Genomic DNA, 21,659 nt, shown 5'->3' with positions numbered 1-21,659 from the left:
TATCCTAGCGGTCGGACATCCGTGGCTGGAGTGCCTAAAATAGGGATACGACGGGCAGTTTGGTGTTAGAGGCCACGCTGCAAACGCCCCCCTAAGCAGATTATGTTGATCTTGCGTGTATATTCTGGGGGGTTTAGTCCTAAAAAGGTTGGACGGCTATTCACCGGAGCCTTATCAGCACCGGAGAACGGTACACTGAAAAAAACAACTTGTAGGATTTACTTGATTAAATCTTAGGAAGTATTTGCACTTACTTTTTCTAAGTATATTTTACTGCTGTAATATCAAGTAGAACTTACTTTCCAGTATCAAGTCAAATGTACTTCTTTCTTCATGGACAGGAACATCACTGTTATCAAATTATTAAGTAAATATTATATATCTGTAATAGTTACTGTTATGAAGTAATTAAGTAGATTTTATCATATTTTTTCAGTTTAAAATGTTGAATTACTCATTTGTTTGAAGTTATATTACTCACTTTAATTATGCAATTGTTACTCATTTACTTTTGAAAAATGTTACCTAATAAATGTAATAATCTATGCATTTAATATACATTGAGCACAAATCACACAACTAAAATACAATACAATTACACTTTATTTTGTCAACAATTCAATCACTATTAACCGACAACATTAACATTATAATAACTGCATGCAAACAATCTCTAAGCAGCAGCTTTCACAAAACCCAAGAGCCAGAACCATGAAAGCTCAGAGGCAGGTGAGAAAACGCTGTTGAGAAGTCTGCATGTGAAGAAGCTTGACAATTACTTTACATGTGTAACTTCCTCCAAGTCTGCGAGCTCAAAGTTTCAAATCAGACAGAAATAAAGTAAATTGTCAAATAAATGTAAACTTGCAGCGACATACAAAGGGCCTCATGCAAGAACATACTTGATATGAATAGAGCCAGAACCATGAAAGCTCAGAGGCAGGTGAGAAAACGCTGAAGTGTTTAGAACAAGAAAACCCAGGTGGTGAGGAATAACTGAAAATTAGTTAGGTCCTTAGAAACTGTTGCGTCACACTTAACACAATCACTCTATCAGTTGAGAAGTCTGCATGTGAAGAAGCTTGACAATTACTTTACATGTGTAACTTCCTCCAAGTCTGCGAGCTCAAAGTTTCAAATCAGACAGAAATAAAGTCAATTGTCAAATAAATTTCAACTTGCAGCGACATACAAAGGGCCTCATGCAAGAACATACTTGATATGAATAGACGGCTTTTCCATGTCTTTAAGACAGCAGGTTCACATTCAAAGCTTGCACTTTTGGGGTCAGCTTAATCCCATCCAGTCCGAGAAAAAGTTTCTGGAACACCTCAAAAGTGTAGCGCAGTGTTGGGGGGTATGCCAAGTTTAACGCATACATCAGGCCCATAAGGAGCGTGCATGCTTTGGCAGTACTGCCGCATCCTGGCATAATCTCTCTGCCTTCAAGCAGGAGGGCTGCATCAACTGGATCCTCTTCATTGGCACCATAGACAACCAGGATCTTCAAGACGTGTTCAGTTGCATCACTGCGGCTGTCCTCCTGCATACAATTTACAAGAAAAATGAAGTGAGAAACATAGAATGCTTGAATCATTCAAAGTGACTTCATTGTCAGGGCAGAATGAACACATGTGCTAAAGACCATCATTCACTCTGAGACCCTAGGGCCCTAATCCGGGCCGGCCAATTGTACTGTCTTTCAGACGCTCTAGAGGGCTCAGTTCTGAAGCTAGAGTAAAGAAAATATCATATGAAATTAGGATCTGAGGAATCCATTGGTGCCTTGTCCAACCATGTCATGCTGGTCAGCAAAGAGGCTAAATAACGCTGCAAAGATAGGCAACATTTTGGCGAGGGGAAAATGACATGACCATATTCAAAGGGGTCATCCCCTGACCTTTAAGCTCAAGATATCTGAATGAAAATGTGTTCTCTGGATACCCACGAGTCTCCTCTTTACACACATGGACACAGGCAGTTTGGGACGAAAAACATGCAGTTCTGTGCATGCAGTATAAATGTGTTTTTTTCGCCTTTCTTAAAACGTTGTATTTTAATATTTTTGCATGCTGGGGTCTTGGAATTGCATGAATTGGATATGTGGATCCAATGAGCCCAATTATATTCATGTGTGATGATGTAGGAGCCATTCCATTGGAGTGAAACTTTTTTTGAAGATTGACTTCACAGTATAAAATGAGCTGTTATGGCTTCTAGGATAGTCACAGCCATAAACTAGAGATGGAGGGATTTCAGAGGATGTATGGCGTTCCTAGGTTTATTTAGGGAGTTCTGAGCAGTTTCCAGAACAGAAGTGCTCACCATCCAATCGTGGAAAAATGCAATTCTTGCAGAAATTTAAAAATAATTCAGATTTTTTTATTCCAAATCACAGCATAGATTATTCTATGTCTTGATGTCCTAATGTGATACTTTGAAGGAATTTTTGACCATATTTGGCAATTCTCGAGTGGTTAATATGCTTAAATTTAGCAGCAAATCTGTGTATTAAATTCTATCAACACAAACATTGCTGCAACAAGTTATGGGACATAATAGAGCAGGATAGCATCTCTCAAATACTTGGACCAATGTTCTGAGCCGTAATACACTGAAAACATTACAATTTAATTAATTGAAATTAATAAACTATGTTCATAATAGATTTGTGACTAGAACAATTTGACCCAGCTTTCAGATGATGTAAACCACTTCTATATGACATAAACTGTTGAGCTGCTATCTCCCTCTAAAGACCTCCTGTTTTAACATTAAAATGTTACAACAGTGTCATTAAAAAAAAAAAAAAAATCATGCTTTACCAGGCAATCTTCAAAAAGATCCTGTTGTTTTTCGCCAAGGTAGAGTATGAGGCTGCGGATGACAGAGTCACGCCTCATGTCAATGCTTTGGTTCTGTGAAGAGATTAATATTGTGTCAATACTGAACTAATATTCATACACAATAAACTTTCAAGGAAGAAAACAAGAGCATACATGAGCGAGGAGGAGTGATTTGAGCAAACTGAGCAAGAGCCATGGAAAGATGGACCATGCAGGGGCATTTAAACAACCGAGTGTGAGGATGTGTGCTGTATATGTGTAAGCATTGGGCATTGGGTGATGTGTGTGTGAGTGAGGTCTGTCTTCCTTAAAAAAAAATGTGATCATGCACAATTTTGAACAAGCATACCTGACTCAGTTTTTCCAGGAACGGCCTCAGCTTGGTCCCGAGGACTCCTCCCTTGGCCTTCATCAGGGCAATAAGTTTTGGTGTGTAGTGGTCGAGTTTGTACATGAAGCTCTGCTCCAGCGAAATTGTAGTTATTCGCCCGAATTCCGCCTTTATCTGAAGTGACAAAGTAATCACAAGCACAACATGAGGAACTGGGCCAATAAGTCTGATACAAAATGAAGGCAGGGTCAATTATGTATAGGGTGTTATAAATCGTGCAGATATTAATGGTGGAATGAACAAGCTATTTATAGAATTTTAACTTTGAGAGAATAGTGTTTCAAGTTAATTAATGTTCATGTGTATCTATCTTTTTTTAATTTGTTCCTGTACAATGGAGCATGTATAGATTCACCTATCTCAGCTTCACAAAACAAAGCAGGCCATCTCTCTTTGAAGTCACCAGCAGCAGGACTACCAGTCACAACCTCGAGCCTTCGATAAGAGAACGTTTTGGTCATTTTTTCTTGAATCACCTTGTGGTTGTTTTTCTTCTTCACCTCGTTGAGAAGCTCCTCCCTATCCATCTCCAGACTGTCGCTAGTTTCCCCACTTGGATGTGGAGGAAGGTAGTTCACCTCGGCTCTCTTTGGTCTTTTGACATTTTTTGCAGGATTTTTGTCACCGGGTAATTTCCTTTTCAAGGAGTTGATGTCAAGCTCAGGACAAGGTACATCACATCTTCTCATTTTAGAACGGTAATTGGCCATCTTGTATTTAAGACGCTGTTGCCATCCGTACATGCCTGCAAATGAGGTTCCAGGCTCCCTTAGGCATGGATGCTTTTTTTAACAGAGCTTCTGCGACTGCCAGTATTTGAAGACCAGTTGGATAGGCAGTGTAGTGGAATATTGCTTCAGCAAGTTTCTCAAGGATGACAGAGTTCATGCTTGGATTCCGAAGAAGTGAGCCATCACTTTCATAAGCCATCTTGCCTGCTTGAAGGGGCATTTTCGACATTATATGAAAAGGTGGGTATCACAAAACTAGTTGGCCATGGTTCTGATCGATACTGTGCGGACTGTGTTAAAAGGATGGTGTCAGATGAACTAGCCAAGGAAATGTCATCTGGTAAAGACAGATCGCTTGGCACAGGCAAGGAAGCAGGAGCCTGGATCGGACTGAATGTGAGGATAATAGGATCCGTTTTCACTAGTTTGATAGTGTCCTTGTCCTTAATCACATCCGTTGACATTAAAGTGAAGAATTGGTCATCAAAATCTTTGTCCATGTGCATAATAGTAAAACTCCCTTGGAGTTGAAAATGATCCTGTGCAGCTGCCAAAACATTGTCTACAGTGCTAGGGATTCCATCCGGTAGGGTTAACTTGTGAACTTGAGTCTCTTCAATGATAACACGTAGTTGAGCTGAGGTAGACATCATCACAGCCGTGGCCAAGCAAAACTGCAAGAGTAAACAAAGAACAGACATTATTTGATTAGACAAAAGTAATTAATATACATCCCCACAAGAAGCAATGATTAATGCATGCTTGAGAGATCAGAAAAAGGTATAATATACAATTAGGGTTTTTATAATAACAACCTTAAATCTGTAATAAATACAGAAAATAAGTCCTGACGAAGGTATTTCACTATATAAAAAGTGATACTTTACCTAGTTTCGCAAGCAGATGTGGTGTTTCAGAGAAAGCATTCGATTGCCTTCCACTGCATAGGTAGCCAGTGGGTATATGTCAGTGAGTTGTGACTGCTCAATTACTTTGACTGTGCTTGTGGACTCTAACTTGAAACATCTCAAATGCTCACAGTACCATGCACATTGCAACTTCACTACAAACACTAAGTTGTCGCGAACAATGATGATTTGTAGTATTTCAGCAAAGTCGGGCAACCCACCAGTGGAGCCATATACCAACATCATGCCAATACCATAACTGGTGCCCTGATATTCTACCTTGTTTGTCAAATGAACAGCTCTCTCTTCTGGACATTTCTGTGATAGAAAGTCTTGTATGTTTTCATTTACAACCTCAAATGGAACTGTTGACATCTTTGATACCGAGAGAGCAGGTTTCTTGACATTTGAACCATGGAGATGGTATGCAATCATGGACTGGTGTTTTCTTGCCATAGACTTCAAAATGTTACGGAAGCAGTTGGTCTGTCTCACGATCTTCTTGAAGAAGCTGTGTTTAGCCTCAAACCTCATCGTCCATAAGGACACTAGTGGGCCAAATTCTTTAATGAGCTGCGGGTAATGCTCTACAAAATGGTGTTTTGGAATCAATTTTCTTTGTGGAAAAACACTGCTAAATCTATGTCTATGTTCAGCAATCAGGCTATCCAGGTGACCAATGCTTTCATCTGTGTGGGTAGGTGACATAACCAACTCAACAACTTATTTTAGTGTCATTAACAACTGCCATGCCTGTTCCTCTTCCTGTACTTTGGGACCAATCATAAGTGGAAGCAGCCTCAGTAAGCACCAATTCTCGTGTGCATTACCACCAATGGTTTTACGGGAGGCAAAGGCTAGTGGTATACCTTGCGGTCAATTTGTCCTGTCTTTCCACTTATATGAGAACTGTTTGATGATTCTATTGAGCTCTTCATGTGAGAAATACTTTTTCTTTATCAAGATATCTAAACACAATGCCAATTCTACAGGTACAATACCCTCAAGTAAATCATGCAGTACATCAGGTGGGTAACCTGTTGTCACATGAAAATGATTCAATCTTTGAGTAATTGCGCAATGCCTTTTAACTCCGTGGCTATGAGTGTTACTAGCCAATGCTGCTTCAACATCCAACTGGTGTTGCAGTTTTGATCTACAAGGGAATGCTCCTGTCCTAACTTCAAGTTCCTGAATCTGGGACCGCTCTCCGACACAAAATCTGCAATAGTGTGACCCACTGAAACTTTCAACAAACCCCCCGACTGAGTGGGCACCAAGGTTATCAGCTATCACAGAAAATACAGTTCCCTTTATGTTTTTCCCTAAACAGGGCACAAAAAGACCAAAGCTTTTCAGATCACTTAGTAATGGCTCTAGCACTCGAGGATAGCCATATTTTTTAACATCATCTGCCTTGCACAAAACAGCTAAGTATATTGATGATAATGTTGACCTTAATACAGACGGAATATCAGCCAAAACCCAATAGACACCTGTTACCTTGTGCTTCTTGCGCGAGGTTCCTAAAGGATTACATACCTCAAAATCATCACAGTAGAGTAGAAGTGAAAGTCTTAACTCCTCTCCAGATAGAAATGTGTTTTCTTTAAAGTGGGAACCATCACGAAAACCAGTATTCTGACCTGAAGAACCACAATGCCCTGCACTCTTCAACACCTTCTCCTGGATGTCACTATCTTTCAGAATTTGTGACAAGGATTGCAAAATTGGTACGTATTGGAATGTCTTACCCTCCCTTGCATCAAGTATATACTCCAATGGTTCAACAATAGAGAAATGTTCTTTTAAGTACCTGTTTCTCTGGTATGCTGTGCCAAGAGGACCATTTGCATTAAAGGCTATACTAAGAGGATTTAACTGGCAAATGTTATTTACCAAATCTGTGATCACCAATTCTTCAACAGAACAGTTATGGTTTTCTAACGTGTTATGGACAATGTTTTTGATAACTGGTGCAGATGCTGAACAAGTAATAAATTGAAGCTCCTCTACAATGTCATCTATACATCTACCAGGCACATTGAAGATGCAGTCTAATTTAAGTAATAAGGAACCAAGCTCACGAACAATGACTTTAGCTAAATCCTCACCCTCTTCGACAAGCGTTTCATCAGGAGTAACTTCACTTTCATCTACCAACCAACTACTGTCTTCTGTTGCCTGACTTGCATACGACTGAATTATATTACATTTAAAATCTTCAAGGCAGTGAGGATTGTGTTTCCTACTTTTATGTGAAGCAAAAGTTGAATATAGATTAGTACTATAGTCACAATCTTTAAAAACACAATGAACAGTTTCGTGCTTTTTCAGATGAGCGCTGAGGTGTTCAAAATATTGCCTCTCAGTGTGAAAACTATTTGCATTACATACAAGACATGAAAATGAAAGAATTTGCCCTAATTGCTCAGTTTGTGTATGGTATCTAGACAAATGTGTGTGAAGAGCACTCCAACTTTTAAATGAACAAGGACAATCTGAGTACAAGCATGGTATTGACCGGCCTTGACCGCTGTGTAGATGATTCAATCTATAATGCTTTATGAGCTGTAAACGTTTTGATGTCGTGAAGTTGCAATGTTTGCATGACCATCTCATAATATAAAGAGTCCTACATGTTCTCCCTGGTGAGACCAGCTTGGAAATCTGTCAACTGTCTTCCTCCCTAGACCTCAACTGGCTCCAGCCGCTCCACTTAAAAGTAAGGCCACTCTGTAAATGAACAGACATAATTTGTAATATTAAAACAATGGTTTAAACATTTATCCACAATTTTATATTACATTACGCAGTGAAGAATAACAGTAATAATATATCACTCTACTTGCCTGAGCAATCACCCCAATTAGACTCCACTGGCTCACTGCTGTACTGCTATTCTTCCTGTTGATAGACAGATATGTAAATAAGACAGATGAACTTCGTGAATATAACATTTCCACTTAATTAGACTTGATTGAATATTTGAAGAAAAAAAATTAAACAATTGGTGGAAACAGTATGTGGATATTTTACTGAAGTAAAAGTAGCAATACCACAGTGTATATTTATAACAGAGTATTTACTCTGTTACAAGTAAAAGTCATGCATTCACAACCTTACTTAAGTAAAATTTCAAAAGTATTAGTATCAAAATAAACTTAAAGTAAAAAGTACTCATTATGCAGAATGGCTCATTTGACAATAATATGTATTATATCACTGGATTATAATTAGTGATGCACTAACTCACAGGTCTCAAACTGCAGAAAAAATACTTTAACTTACTGTAAAAAAAACAACAACAATATAATTATAAGACATTTTAAGCCGTGTGTGTGTTTACTGTGAATTAGCTTCATTTGGGATTGCTTGGTCCGTGTACGCTTCGTTCATTTATTGATGGCAGAAACGAGAAAACAGCGGTAGCGCTGGGTCTAACCCTGTAACGGCAGCAACATGTTAAGTTTGCTGGTCCGAACAGAGTGGCCGAGCTGACCAATCGGATAACAGAAAATATAACAGAATTAATAACAGAAAATAGCATCCCAGTGCCGGACCTCTCAGCCATAGATGACCCGGCGGCTACACAGCGAAATCTCATAAAGTACCCTCATCAGACACTTTTCGGACAAAAGAAAAGGAGCTCCGCTGCCCACTGGTATGACAAGTACACATTCTTGGAGTATAGCATTAGCAAGGACAGTGTGTTTTGTAAAATGTGCCGGCATTTTAGTGAGAGAGGCGGGGCCGGCGGAGAAGATACATTCAGTCGCCATGGTTACAGGGTCTGGAAACATATCGACTATCTCTCAGTAAACACGAATGCAGCGCAGCTCATGCAATAGCTATGGGGAGAAATACAAACTACAGACAGTGCGAGAAGTCTGACCATGGAACCATCCTCCATCAGCTACTCAACCCAGAGGGCCGACAGGGAGAGATCATTGAGAAAAATCGGGAACACGTAAAGTTTTACCGGACATAATTCTCACGTGTGCAAAGCAAGAGATTCCTCATTTCATATTGAGACTACATATCTAGGAAAATGATTAAGAAACGTAGAGCTAACATGTCATGCCATTTGCAACTACCAGAGCGCACCCTGATGCGGCAGGCATTCTCCAGCCCAAATCAGCAAAGCTTACGAGTGTGAAGCAACAGTATCTGCTGCCCAGCTGCTTTAGTATGAAACGTACCTTCAGCTCATGAAATCTCTGCAGTATCAGAAGGAAGTAGCCTAATGATAAATCTGCAGCCTCTGAAAAGTGCCGCGTCAGAGAACCAGTGCCTTTTACGCACGGCCGCTCACTTCGCTAGATCCGCTAAAGGACAGCATGCTGCGGTCTAACCACACAGACACACATCAGGTGTTCGCTCATTATTCCGTATTCTGCCGTTGTCTGCTTTTTGTTTCTAAACGTATCAATGTATTGTGAACCAAAACTAAATAACATGCAGTATAACATTTATTTGCACTCATTGCGGCGTGTCGCTTAATCATTTAAATAATATTTAAGCTTCTCATAAGTGAAAATGTTTAAAAGAGAAGGGTTTTGAAAAAGTGTCTTTACTATAGGAAATATGCATTACACAGTTGCCTACAATGATATGCAGGCATTTATTTTTATTACATTTTTGTTAACGAGAAACATCTATTAGAACAGGCCCAGCCGAAATTACATTGGCCCACCCACAATTGAAATCCTGGCGCCTCGGCTGATGCCAGGGCTAGTCAGTTAGCATGCTAATTTCAGTAGCTAATATATCTATACAACACAATAGATTGGCGTATTTGACAAAATGCAAGCACTGTAACCTCTTTGGTTTCTGTACATATTTTTTTTAATGTTTAAAAAAAATCCATTGTATCCATAACCTGACAGGATGACAAAGCTAATTTTGGAAAACTGCGGCTAACGCTAACTCAGCTAACATTACTTTTCCTCTCCTTTGCTTTTGACAATGCTATTCCAACTGTTATGCCCTTAGTTTTATAGACGTGAAATAAAACGTGGAACCTTCTTTAGATGCATGTGAGTGTTTTTTTTTAATTATCTGGTCAATTACAGTTAAGGTTAGCTAGCTAACAGCACGTAACATATCTAAAACATAATCTCTCAACTTTGTGAACTAATGCACAGAAACGTTAACATGGTTCAAGCAAACAAGAATCAGGCTATTATGCACAAAGACACATATATTATCATAAGTCTTAAACAGAGAGACAATAACTTACCAACACTTCTTTTTCCAGCCATACAGCTCCTCCGACAGCCTTCAAATGTGCAACTGCAAACCCAACTGAACCGTCGTCCAAAAACGCGGGTATCTTGTCTTGTCAAGACGCATGCACGGATTCAAACAGCTACTATGGTTTTAGATTAACATTTACTTAGTATTTTAAGGTTTATGAGCAGTGATTATAAATCATTTAAATAGTATGAGTAAATATATAATAAAACGTACTCCTCCCACACTGTAAATGTATTGCATGAATAAAAGGTGTATACATTTAAAATGTTACTTAAGAAATTCTAGTTCTTTGTGAATCTTGATATTACCATGTAAAAAGTACGACAGTTAATTAAATATATTTTACTACACCAAAAAGTCAGTTTTTTGACTGTATCAGAGACGGCCTAGATATTAACGTTGGTTGTATCGAAGTTAGATTCCTTTTCACATCAATGTTTGTCAGCATTTTAAAGTGCTGTTTGACTCCCAAGTAAAGGCCACACAAAAGCCATGTATAATTATCCAAAAGATCCAGAAACAGATGGTATTGATTTGATTTTCAGATGAACTCGTCAATACAGATAACGAGGAGGTAATTTCATTATACCTAATACTTTGGAACTGTTGTAATACAGCGATTACATTTTTTTTCTCATCTTTATTACCTGACAGGCAAAAAAGTAGCTTTCTTTCAACAGGATCCTTTCTGCCCCTGGGCTGATAGTCATCTGGACTAATAGACTCAAGGAGGGCTTGTTGTCTCGTTGGACTTAACAAAGTGGGTTCCACTGAACGATATCGGCATTAAGACCATTAAGTCATGTGGCTAATACTGTGACTATTTTAACATTCTCACAGAGAACTTTGACCTCTTGGTCAGCAAGCACCCTACAAAGTCACTAAAACTTAAAAAATTCATGTTCCATCTATGTTTGTCAGCATTTTAAAGTGCTGTTTGACTCCCAAGTAAAGGCCACAAACAGCCCCATATAATTATCCAAAAGATCCAGAAACAGATGGTATTTATTTGATTTTCAGATTAACTCGTGAATACAGATAGCGAGGTTGCTTCGCTTTGATTTCCATTGTCTGCAATCCTTATGATGCTGAAGGTACACTCAGTCCTACTAATCAGTGCCTTAACTTTCACAGGGCTGGAGTCATTAACAGTCAAACTGCCGCTGTTTGTTTCACAGGAGTAATCTAACTGTAGTCTAAACCCAGCAGAGTTTTCAGTTGGTGGAAAGCCAAAATAAACCTTGTCCTGGTCAGAATTAAGAACAGTTACTCCCCCTGGTGGAGGAACATCTGTCACAAGAGAAGAAAAGTACATCTCAGTATCTTTACATATCGCTGCGTATATATTTGTTACAATCAGGGCCGTCCCTCCCTACAGGAAGATCATGCAGACTGCGTGGGACCTCACCTCGCGGAGGGGGCCTCATCTTGCGGAGGGAGCCTCAACTGAGCCGCAAATGCGGCGCACCTATGCGTTTATGCGGCGCAATTAGTTTGGCGTGGCACGGTTTCGCCGCTGCGAGGCTCCAGCACCACTCCATCCTCCCGGCTCCCCCCTCAGTCCCTCATCAACTGCCTGCATGACATCAAAACATGGATGTCTTCCAACTACCTTAAGCTGAACAGCAATAAAACAGAGCTCATGGTTGTGGCACCCAAGGCCCTGCTCCAGAAGGTTGGTGACTTCATCCTCGAGGTCGACGGCTGCTCCATCTCCCCATCTCCTGAAGCCCGCAACCTGGATGTCATCCTTGACTCCACCCTTTCCTTCCATTCCCACGTCAAATCTGTGACCAAATCGGCCTTTTTCCACCTGAGGAACATTGCCAGACTCCGACCGTCACTCTCGGAGTCGGTTGCCGAAACCCTAGTGCATGCATTTGTCACCACCCGCTTGGACTACTGCAATGGTGTCCTGTTCGGGGTTCCCAAAAAAAACCTGGACAGGCTCCAGTATGTCCAAAACTGTGCTGCTAGGGTACTCACACACACAAAGCCGTGGCAGCACATCACTCCCACCCTCATCCACCTACACTGGTTGCCGGTCAAGTTCCGTATATCCTACAAAGTACTCCTCCTTACCTACAAGTCCCTCCATGCCCTTGCCCCCCAGTACCTATCGGACATCCTTCACCCACATGCCCCACCCCGGAACCTGCGGTCCTCAGACTCTGGCCTGCTTACCACCCCCCGCACCAAACTGCGAACCTTCGGGGACAGAGCCTACAGTGTGGCAGCCCCCACCCTCTGGAACGCTCTCCCTGCGGTGATTCACAACATCCCCACACTCTACGCCTTCAAAAGGGCCCTCAAGTCCCATCTGTTTGCCAAGGCTTTCGGCCCCTAATCGATCTGTTGTTTTGTCTGTCTGACTTTTGTGATGTTTGTTTTTGCCCTATTACTTGTAAAGCGACCTTGGGTCCCTTGAAAGGCGCTATATAAATGCAAGCTATTATTATTAGTTATTATTAGTAACCCTGGTTACAATAGATCAGTTATTGACAGTCACACTTACGTTCGGACTCTGGTGCTGCTGGATTGTTCTTTCCTTCCTCACAGCACGGGTCGGGGAAGGAATATGTTTCTTCATGATGTTCCTTAGTAATTAAGAACAATATGTTTAATTTTTTTTATTCTAATCGATACATGAATCATGCCATATTCACAATAGCTTATATGACAATATTTATCTTGCAATTGTAATTTAATTATTTACCTCCTCATCAGGGTTATCCATTGCAGAAACACTCTCAGCCATCCCACACTCTCAAGATTCTTCAAACAGCTTCTCAATGAAAGTGTTGGAAAAGAACTGTGTTACAACATCTAATCTAATTTAGATTCAACACCAACAACTATATTACACAAAACTCAGCTCTGTGAACTCTGCAGCCTGCTACACTACAATTTAGATTAAACAAAAATAACCAAATGGTCAGCACTCTTTAAGTGCCGTAAAGGACAGATTTAACATGAGTCAGTGAGGCTGTTATAATAGTAGGGTCATGCAGAGTAAGGTCGCCTATACCTTTAAGAGAGAGAGGGGGGGAAAGTGTGCGGCGTGTGCATGTGGAGTGTGCATGGGTAGAGCAAGCGATTGTGAGCGAGCATGTTTCTGGAAGTGAACGGTTTGTTACAGTTAGCTGTAAAACAAAGTTGCGAATGAATTACATAACATGTTAGTTGTGTCACAAATACAACGGCCTCCCCAGGAAAAGCTTGCCGGTCTGCCTTATCTAAGAGTGGGTTATTGAACCGCAAAGTCTGTTGCCTCGGCCCTGGAAGACTGGAGGCAGTCATCCCCTGTATTACTACGGTGTGGGAGCCACGCAGGAAAGTTCAACAAGGCTATTGGAAGCCTTTAAAACTATGTTACATATCAATAAAGGAAAAATACAACATCAATCACAGACAAATAAATTGTTTCCTACCTTTATGGAATAACCATGGTGAAAGGCTGTTCTTGATTCCCACAGTCTTTAAAATACTCTATATGCAATATTTTGTTATAAGTTCATTTGTCCTGAGTTAACAGCTCTGCTCTTCTCTGGTAATGCAAAAATCCAATGGCACGCGTGTCATTTTATACTGCTAAGTGAAGTAACTTTCTCTTTCATATTGGGCCATACCTACTGATCACGTGGTTTCTCGGAAAGATGATTCCGTTTACAGTAAATCATATAAAAAAAACGTTTTAAAACTCAGCCGCCTCTCGCATTTGTTTTTTCAAATCAGCTGCTCTTCATTATTCCTGCTATATTTGACGAGTGATACAAATATTTTTTACCACAAGTTCTTAAGGAAACTGACACTGTTGGACTCGGTACTAGTTTTGACTTCTACCTGAAATATAAGGTACTTTTACTGTGTACTTTGTGAGTAATCCTCTGTCAAAGTCCCCTCCATAATGCATGTTTCTCTGCTATCTTTGATGAATGATGAAACAACAATTCTAGGCCATTTATTGTGTCATTTCTGTTTTGAAGCCTTAAAATGGTGCAGGAAAAGGACTTTACATTGTATTATACTTAAAGACAGGGCTATTCAGTTAAAGGACACCTATCATGCTATATTTAAATGATATATTGTAGGGCCATACCTATATAAGGTATATTTATACGTTTCTGTTTTCAAAATACCAAACAGATCATGCATTTTAGCCATGCCTCATTTCGCTCTACAGTATGTGCTGTTTGCTGTTTACGGGTCTGATTCTGCTGACCACGCCCCCCTGCAGGAGAGGGTAGCCGTGCTCTGATCAGCTGCTGGGCTGTCAGAAGAGGGGGGAGAAAAAGAGATCTCCGTCCTCCGTGTTTTATTATATAGAGTCGTTATTCATTTGTTTTAAAGCTCAATAAATAACAAAGAAGACCTTTGACCGGCACTTTTCTAATTTTGTCCGGAAGATTTAAACTTTAACGGACATCTTGACCGGCGAAAGAAAACCTAACTGAAACTCTGCCGCACGGTCCCCTCGTTCCTTGGAAGAGGCGGAGAGGTGGGTGTTTGTCATCTGCTGGTGGACTAACCGGAGAGAATTACAGTGCTTGCCTCGACGGTGAGGGATTGCATTGAATTAAAGCAGCGGGAGCAAACGCTTGCCTCGGGGAGGGAGAAAAAAAGCCACAGCGGAGAATAAACAGAAGGATAACCATGGTAACTATGGGCGGGAAGTCTTCTAAGCTGCTTTTGTGGCAGACGACAGCGCCACTTACAGGCCTGGCATATGTACTACAGCGTCTCCAGCTCTTTCGAGTGGCAATGGCCGGCCGTGGCCCAACCCCACATTCCCCTGATAGGTGGAGAGTTGGCCCAATAGCCGTAGCGCCACTTTACTGACGTCAGTAAAGTGTTCAAATCTGGATCAGTTTTTATCAGATCCGTTGCAGCCCCTTTTTTAGAGATTTGGGTATGGAGGAAAATAGAGAGGGTTGTGTTTTCTGACACTTGGTGAGTTCCCTGGAACACCGGGGACACATATTCATGTATAAAAGATGTACAAAAGTGCATTTTGCATGATAGGTCCCCTTTAAGAGAAGAGAAAAAAGGAAAGCAAATTGTTATAATGGGTGATGTAACATTAATGACATACATAATATGAGGTTCTTGGCACTCAGACTCTAGAGGGGTCATTTTGTGATCATGGGGCATCACCCTTACAGCATCAGGACAAAATCATATGGAGTCAGACACTGGAAGTGTGCTAGTGTGAGGATCTGCAGTACTTCCTCCTTCTTTTCCACTTCTATGTTTGTTTGTCTTCCTGGCTGGGCGTGGCTGACCTACATTCTGATTCCCGCCAACTCATCTCCACTGCTGTTGTTCATCTCACTGATTGCCACTACTCACCTGCACCTGCTTAAAACCCTGGTTCCCATCCTCAGACTTCGCCAGTTCTTCGTTTATTCTTCAGTGGTAAACTATCGTCCAGGCCTACTAGCAGTATTCTAGTAAACCCTTTGATACTCCTAGTGAAAGGTTTCCTTTCTAACCCTGCATCTTTATGTCTCCAGATCTACACACACCTGCCGCTCTGCTTGCCACGTCCAGCCTCCGACTCCTCGTCTGAGTTCCCTCCGTGCTTCCGCGCACACCAGCTCATCCAGACTACATTCGCCAGCTCTGGATTCCCGGCTCTCCTCGTCGGTGTTTCCTCCGTGCCTCCACGCACACCAGCTCATCCTGTCTACATTCGCCAGCTCTGGATCTCCGGCTCTCCACGCCGGTGCTTCCTCCGTGCATCTCCGCACCTCCGTCTCCCCCTGAGCTATCCAGCTCCACGTCTGTCTTCTCTGAGCTCCTCTCTACACCTTTCCTGTGCCGTGGTCAAATAAAGACTATTGTTTGACACTTCACCACTGTCTCCGTCTAGTGTTTGCGTAGCGGGTTCTCATCTCCAGTCACTTCTCGGGAAGCGTAACAGAAGAACTGGCCTGTCGAGAGTTCAGCCGTCTCGCTGACTGGATGTAGGCGAGGTTCTTGTGGTCTGTCCAGACCAGGAATGACTGCTTGCTGCCCTCGAGCCAGTGTCTCCACTCCTCTAATGCCAACTTTACTCCCAGAAGCTCCCTGTTTCCAACGTCATAATTGCGCTCAGCAGGAGAGAGGCGGCGTGAAAAGAAAGCACAAGGATGAAGGATGTTATTAGAACCAGCAGTTTGTGACAAGACAGCTCCCACCCCAGTGTCTGACGCATCAACCTCCACAATAAACTGCTTCTCAGAGTCTGGCTGGATGAGGATGGGAGCAGAGGTGAACAGGGACTTGAGTTTGAGAAAAGCCTCATTAGCCTCTGGGGTCCAGAAGAACTTAATGTTGACAGAGGTGAGTCTTGAGAGAGGTGCAGCAACCTTACTGAAGTTCCTGATGAAGCGGCGGTAAAAGTTGGCGAAGCCCAGAAACCTCTGAAGCTCCCTCCTCGTAGTAGGGGCTGGCCACTCGACCACAGCCTCGATCTTTCCAGAATCTGCCTCCACTCTGCCCTGACTAATGATATAGCCCAGGAAGCTGATCCGGTTCTGGTGGAACTCACACTTCTCAGCCTTGACATAGAGCTTGTTCTCCAGCAGTCTCTGAAGCACCAGGCGGACATGGTTCTCGTGTTCCTCCTGGTCTTTGGAGAAAATTAGGATGTCGTCTATGTAAACAAAGACAAAGCGGTTAAGGAAATCATGCAGAACATCGTTGACCAGAGCCTGAAATACTGCTGGAGCGTTAGTGAGTCCAAAGGGCATGACTAGGTATTCAAAATGACCTAAGGGAGTGTTGAAAGCCGTCTTCCATTCATCCCCTTGACGGATACGGACCAGATGATAGGCGTTCCTAAGGTCAAGCTTGGTGAACAGGGTTGCCTCATGGAGAGGTTCAAAAGCAGAGGTGAGAAGGGGTAATGGGTACTTGTTTTTAACAGTAATGTTGTTTAACCCACGAAAGTCAATGCAAGGTCGCAGTGACTTATCCTTTTTGCCAACGAAGAAGAAACCGGCACCCACGGGAGAGGAGGAAGAACGAATAATCCCAGCAGCCACTGAGTCCGTGATATATAGCTCCATAGCCTCCTTCTCAGGACGGGACAGGTTGTAGAGGCGGCTGGTGGGTAGAGGAGCCCCAGGAAACAGATCTATAGAGCAGTCGTAGGGCCGATGAGGAGGAAGAGAGAGAGCCCTCTCCTTGCTGAAGACCAATCTCAGGTCGTGGTAGGTCGCAGGAACTCCAGTTAAGTCTACAGAAGCAGCAGAGTTTGGGGAGACAGAGACAGGAGGTACAGCAGATAACAGACAGTTAGCGAGACAGTGCTGATCCCATTCAATGATCTTTCCCTTGACCCAATCAATGTGTGGGTTGTGGGTGCGAAGCCACGGATAACCCAATACCAGAGGTGTGGAAGGTGCAGAGATTACCTTTAACTGGATGAGCTCTCTTGCGGCTTTCACACCAGCGCTTTTCCCTTTCTAGCTCCTAGCGAGAGCTTTTCTGGTTCAGCTCCGGTTTCCCTTTTCAGCTCCCGCTCTGTTCACACCGCCCAGAGCTGCCGAGAGATTTTCTCCCACAACAACAACGGGCCGGGGACTGCGTCGGGTCGACGATCGTGTTGCTTTTAATCATACGAAGCCAGATTAAATTAAATAACGACTTCTCCAACCTTATACTTTTCTCCAGAGTGCCGTGGTTCATTGTTTATTAATGTGTTTCAGCTGCATTTACCGACCGCTGCAGTGCTGGCTGCTCTTCAACGGGAGTTTATTCTCCCGTTAGCTCACACGGCTCTAAAGTATTCACTGTCTGACTGTCACACAAGCAGCTGATACATATCCCCAGTTCCCCTTAAGTGAATGTGTGTCAGTCTGAATTGACGCTGTTTGGTGTCAGTCTGAATTGACGCTGTATGGCATCACAACGCTGTTATGAAAGTTTCTCTGGTATAACATGGGTGATGTTAGCATAGCAACCGAAGCTAAACTGACTACTTGCTAAGCCGTTTTCTACAGGCACATTTTACCGGCGTATTTTTCATTATGATTCTACTTGTGATAGTCGGACATGACAACCTGTACAGCCCATGTATTGATTCCATCCGATAGCTGCTATAATAACAAACAAAACGTCTGCCTGCTCTCCACAATGATCAATAACAGCGAACGGATGGTCAAAGTAAGGTTTCCTGCACGCCTCGACGTAAGAGACGTAAGCGACGCCGCGTCATAGCTCCAAAGCTCTTGCCTCTGGACCGACAACTTTTTGGAGCTGGAAGTGAACCGCATTCCGGAGCTATGACGCGCCGCCGCTGCGGTGTGAACAGGAAAAACCGGCGCTTTTCAGGCTCTAGCTCCCAGCAGGAGCTGGAAAAGCGCCGGTGTGAAAGGGGCATCTGTGGTTGCCGGAGGTGATCAATGTCAAAGGGGCTGACTGTGCTGTTACAGAGGAGATTATTTGTCCATTAAGTGCATAGGCTGTTAAAGGTTCATCTAACGGCTCCAGGCAGAGTCCCAGCTGTTCAGCTAACTCACGGTCCAAAAAACTATCCTCAGCACCAGAATCAATGAGAGCTTGGATAGGCAAAGTCATAGTATTAACACAAATCTTGGCGGGTATTAGAAAACGGCACAAAGATGGAGGTAGAGAAGATGGCTGTGGACTCGTCAGGACCCCCAATCTCACTGACGAGCTCCCACGTTTGGGCGTACAGGACAGTTGGAAATGACATGCCCAGCGTTGCCACAATACATGCATTCGCCAGCACACGCCCGACGTTGACGCTCCTCCAGAGATAGTCTAGCGCGACCCAGTTGTATAGCCTCCTCGTGAGAAGAGGTGCGCCCGCTGGGCGGCGAGAAAACGGAGGGAGACTTAAACACAGAGGAAGCTGATCCGGTTCTGGTGGAACTCACACTTCTCAGCCTTGACATAGAGCTTGTTCTCCAGCAGTCTCTGAAGCACCAGGCGGACATGGTTCTCGTGTTCCTCCTGGTCTTTGGAGAAAATCAGGATGTCGTCTATGTAAACAAAGACAAAGCGGTTAAGGAAATCACGCAGAACATCGTTGACCAGAGCCTGAAATACTGCTGGAGCGTTAGTGAGTCCAAAGGGCATGACTAGGTATTCAAAATGACCTAAGGGAGTGTTGAAAGCCGTCTTCCATTCATCCCCTTGACGGATACGGACCAGATGATAGGCGTTCCCTCGGTCCAGCAGCATGTTCGTCGTTGTCAAAAGATCTGGAGAGACACTCGCTCTGCTCTCCTCCTGACTTCAGCTCGGAACCAACAGTCGGCCAATCGCCACAGACAAGCTGCTCCTCCTTACGTCCCAGGTCAGTCTGTCTGGTTATCTTCCAGGAACATTCCTCTCCTCACAGAATCGAAGAAGTTGTCTCCACGCTTCATTGGTCCCTTCTCCATTCAAAGGATTATTAACCCCTCTGCAGTCCGGCTGAAGCTTCCCAAGAACATTGAGAGTCCATCCTACTTTCATGTCTCCCAGATTAAGCCTGTTCACACCAGTGACTTGAGCCCTCCGGCCGTTCCCCCTCCTCCCCCCCGAGTCATTGATGACCATCCTGCCTACACAGTGCACCGTCTCATGGACGTCAGGCGCCGGGGCAGGGGCTTACAGTATTTGGTGGACTGGGAGGGTTACGGCCTCGAGGAGCGATGCTGGGTTCCTCGCTCCCGAGTCCTGGACCCTGTAATGATAAGGGCCTTTCACAGGGCTCATCCAGACAAGCCTGGTGGTCGCCAGGAGGCTCCCGTTGAGGGGGGGGTACTGTGAGGATCTGCAGTACTTCCTCCTTCTTTTCCACTTCTATGTTTGTTTGTCTTCCTGGCTGGGCGTGGCTGACCTACATTCTGATTCCCGCCAACTCATCTCCACTGCTGTTGTTCATCTCACTGATTGCCACTACTCACCTGCACCTGCTTAAAACCCTGGTTCCCATCCTCAGACTTCGCCAGTTCTTCGTTTATTCTTCAGTGGTAAACTATCGTCCAGGCCTACTAGCAGTATTCTAGTAAACCCTTTGATACTCCTAGTGAAAGGTTTCCTTTCTAACCCTGCATCTTTATGTCTCCAGATCTACACACACCTGCCGCTCTGCTTGCCACGTCCAGCCTCCGACTCCTCGTCTGAGTTCCCTCCGTGCTTCCGCGCACACCAGCTCATCCAGACTACATTCGCCAGCTCTGGATGCCCGGCTCTCCTCGTCGGTGTTTCCTCCGTGCCTCCACGCACACCAGCTCATCCTGTCTACATTCGCCAGCTCTGGATCTCCGGCTCTCCACGCCGGTGCTTCCTCCGTGCATCTCCGCACCTCCGTCTCCCCCTGAGCTATCCAGCTCCACGTCTGTCTTCTCTGAGCTCCTCTCTACACCTTGCCTGTGCCGTGGTCAAATAAAGACTATTGTTTGACACTTCACCACTGTCTCCGTCTAGTGTTTGCGTAGCGGGTTCTCATCTCCAGTCACTTCTCGGGAAGCGTAACAGCTAGAGGCTGATGCGTTGACTGCAGGGGACTGATGGAAGGATGAGGCTGATGAGACTGAAGAATCTGCGAGGAACGAACTAGCGACTGAGAAATAATCATATATTAAAAGACAGCAGCATCATAAGAGGGCAACCAGAGTGACAGAGTGTGTTACTTTGCTGAAGGATATTTGTGACCAGCTATCTGGGGTTACGTACTGTAACCCAGTTTTTATGAGTATAGGCACAGCCCTCTAAGGCTATCGCTATTGGGTAATCCCACTGCACGTGTGCAGCACTGACAGACTTAATCCACGCCCACCTATGACGTGGGCCCCACCTACGGACTCACCGTATAAATAAATAGGAAGTAGGCCCAACAATCTGCTCCCACACACAGAAACAGCTTTTCTTCAGCTATTCGCGGAGCCAGTGGGGCCCGAACTCTTATACTCATAGAAACTGGGTTACAGTACGTAACCCCAGTTCTATATCGTATAAGGCTTCGCCCTCTAAGGCTATCGCTATTGGGTTAAGGGCGAAGCAGGATGTAGTCTACGCCCCACTGGTCCATCCGTTACCAGAAGCACAAAACACACCTACTCAATTAATAACCCATGTCCATTTCGCCATGCATAATGGAGCATCACATTCCATGGGAATATACAGATGGAGCATCTTATTTCAGACTCCAGCATACAGCTTCCTGCCTACTACCAGCCAGTTACCTGCCTAAGACCTGCCAAAGACCAGTATCTGGGAATGTTAAGCCCTCCCACTATTTTCCAAGAGGGCGTTGCCAGATTTTCAATTTCAGGATTTAACCAGGAGATGGCGCTATATATTAAATAACTATGGCCAAACTAAGACTTAGTTTTTCACAAGAGAAAATGCAGATATTATATAAAAAAACTAAAGTTAAAATCTTGTTTTTAATGCCCCAAGAGCAATAAAAACACTTGTTAAAAAAATCCTGAGTGAGGCTTTCATAAATTGCATTTAGCTGACGCTTTTCTCCAAAGCGACTTACTATTTAATAAATGATAAATGATTATTCATAACAAAT

General features: G+C 43.4%; 2 protein-coding genes and 1 pseudogene across 6 annotated transcripts in view; 1 reads left to right on the top strand and 2 right to left on the bottom strand.

The window, feature by feature from the left end:
* LOC117487666 (interferon-induced very large GTPase 1-like) overlaps positions 1–21,659 on the bottom strand; it is a 339,011-nt gene that overhangs the window by 10,427 nt on the left and 306,925 nt on the right. The gene's annotated exons all lie outside the window — the stretch shown is intronic.
* Positions 1–21,659, top strand: part of LOC117487670 — a 259,379-nt pseudogene that overhangs the window by 18,918 nt on the left and 218,802 nt on the right.
* Positions 586–12,734, bottom strand: LOC117487669. Of its 5 annotated transcripts, none has more exons than XM_034136312.1 (5): positions 12,651–12,734; positions 3,597–4,642; positions 3,196–3,351; positions 2,826–2,918; positions 586–1,543 (listed from the first exon to the last, which is right to left on the bottom strand). In XM_034136312.1, exons 2-5 carry the CDS (start codon positions 3,978–3,980, stop codon positions 1,247–1,249), a joined length of 930 nt encoding a protein of 309 aa, XP_033992203.1. In that variant the 5' UTR covers positions 3,981–4,642; positions 12,651–12,734; the 3' UTR covers positions 586–1,246. The 5 variants fall into 5 exon arrangements, 4 of the variants coding, with proteins under 4 accessions (XP_033992203.1, XP_033992201.1, XP_033992204.1 ...); XM_034136310.1 differs by lacking the exon at positions 12,651–12,734 and adding an exon at positions 4,856–7,611; XM_034136313.1 differs by lacking the exon at positions 12,651–12,734 and adding an exon at positions 4,856–7,611 and having other exon boundaries at positions 3,714–4,642.

Source organism: Trematomus bernacchii, unplaced genomic scaffold, assembly GCF_902827165.1.
Source record: "Trematomus bernacchii unplaced genomic scaffold, fTreBer1.1, whole genome shotgun sequence".
In the NCBI taxonomy this organism is placed as follows: Eukaryota; Metazoa; Chordata; class Actinopteri; order Perciformes; family Nototheniidae; genus Trematomus; species Trematomus bernacchii.
This window is presented reverse-complemented; position numbering and strand designations above follow the sequence as displayed.

Bases quoted from the DNA above. Each gene is read 5' to 3' on its own strand.
- LOC117487669 (XM_034136312.1), bottom strand. From the start codon at position 3,980: ATGTACGGATGGCAACAGCGTCTTAAATACAAGATGGCCAATTACCGT. The intron at 2,919-3,195 runs GTATGCTTGTTC...ATCTCTTCACAG, and splicing joins TCCTGGAAAAACTGAGTCAG to AACCAAAGCATTGACATGAG. The intron at 1,544-2,825 runs GTAAAGCATGAT...AATTGTATGCAG, and splicing joins ATCTTTTTGAAGATTGCCTG to GAGGACAGCCGCAGTGATGC.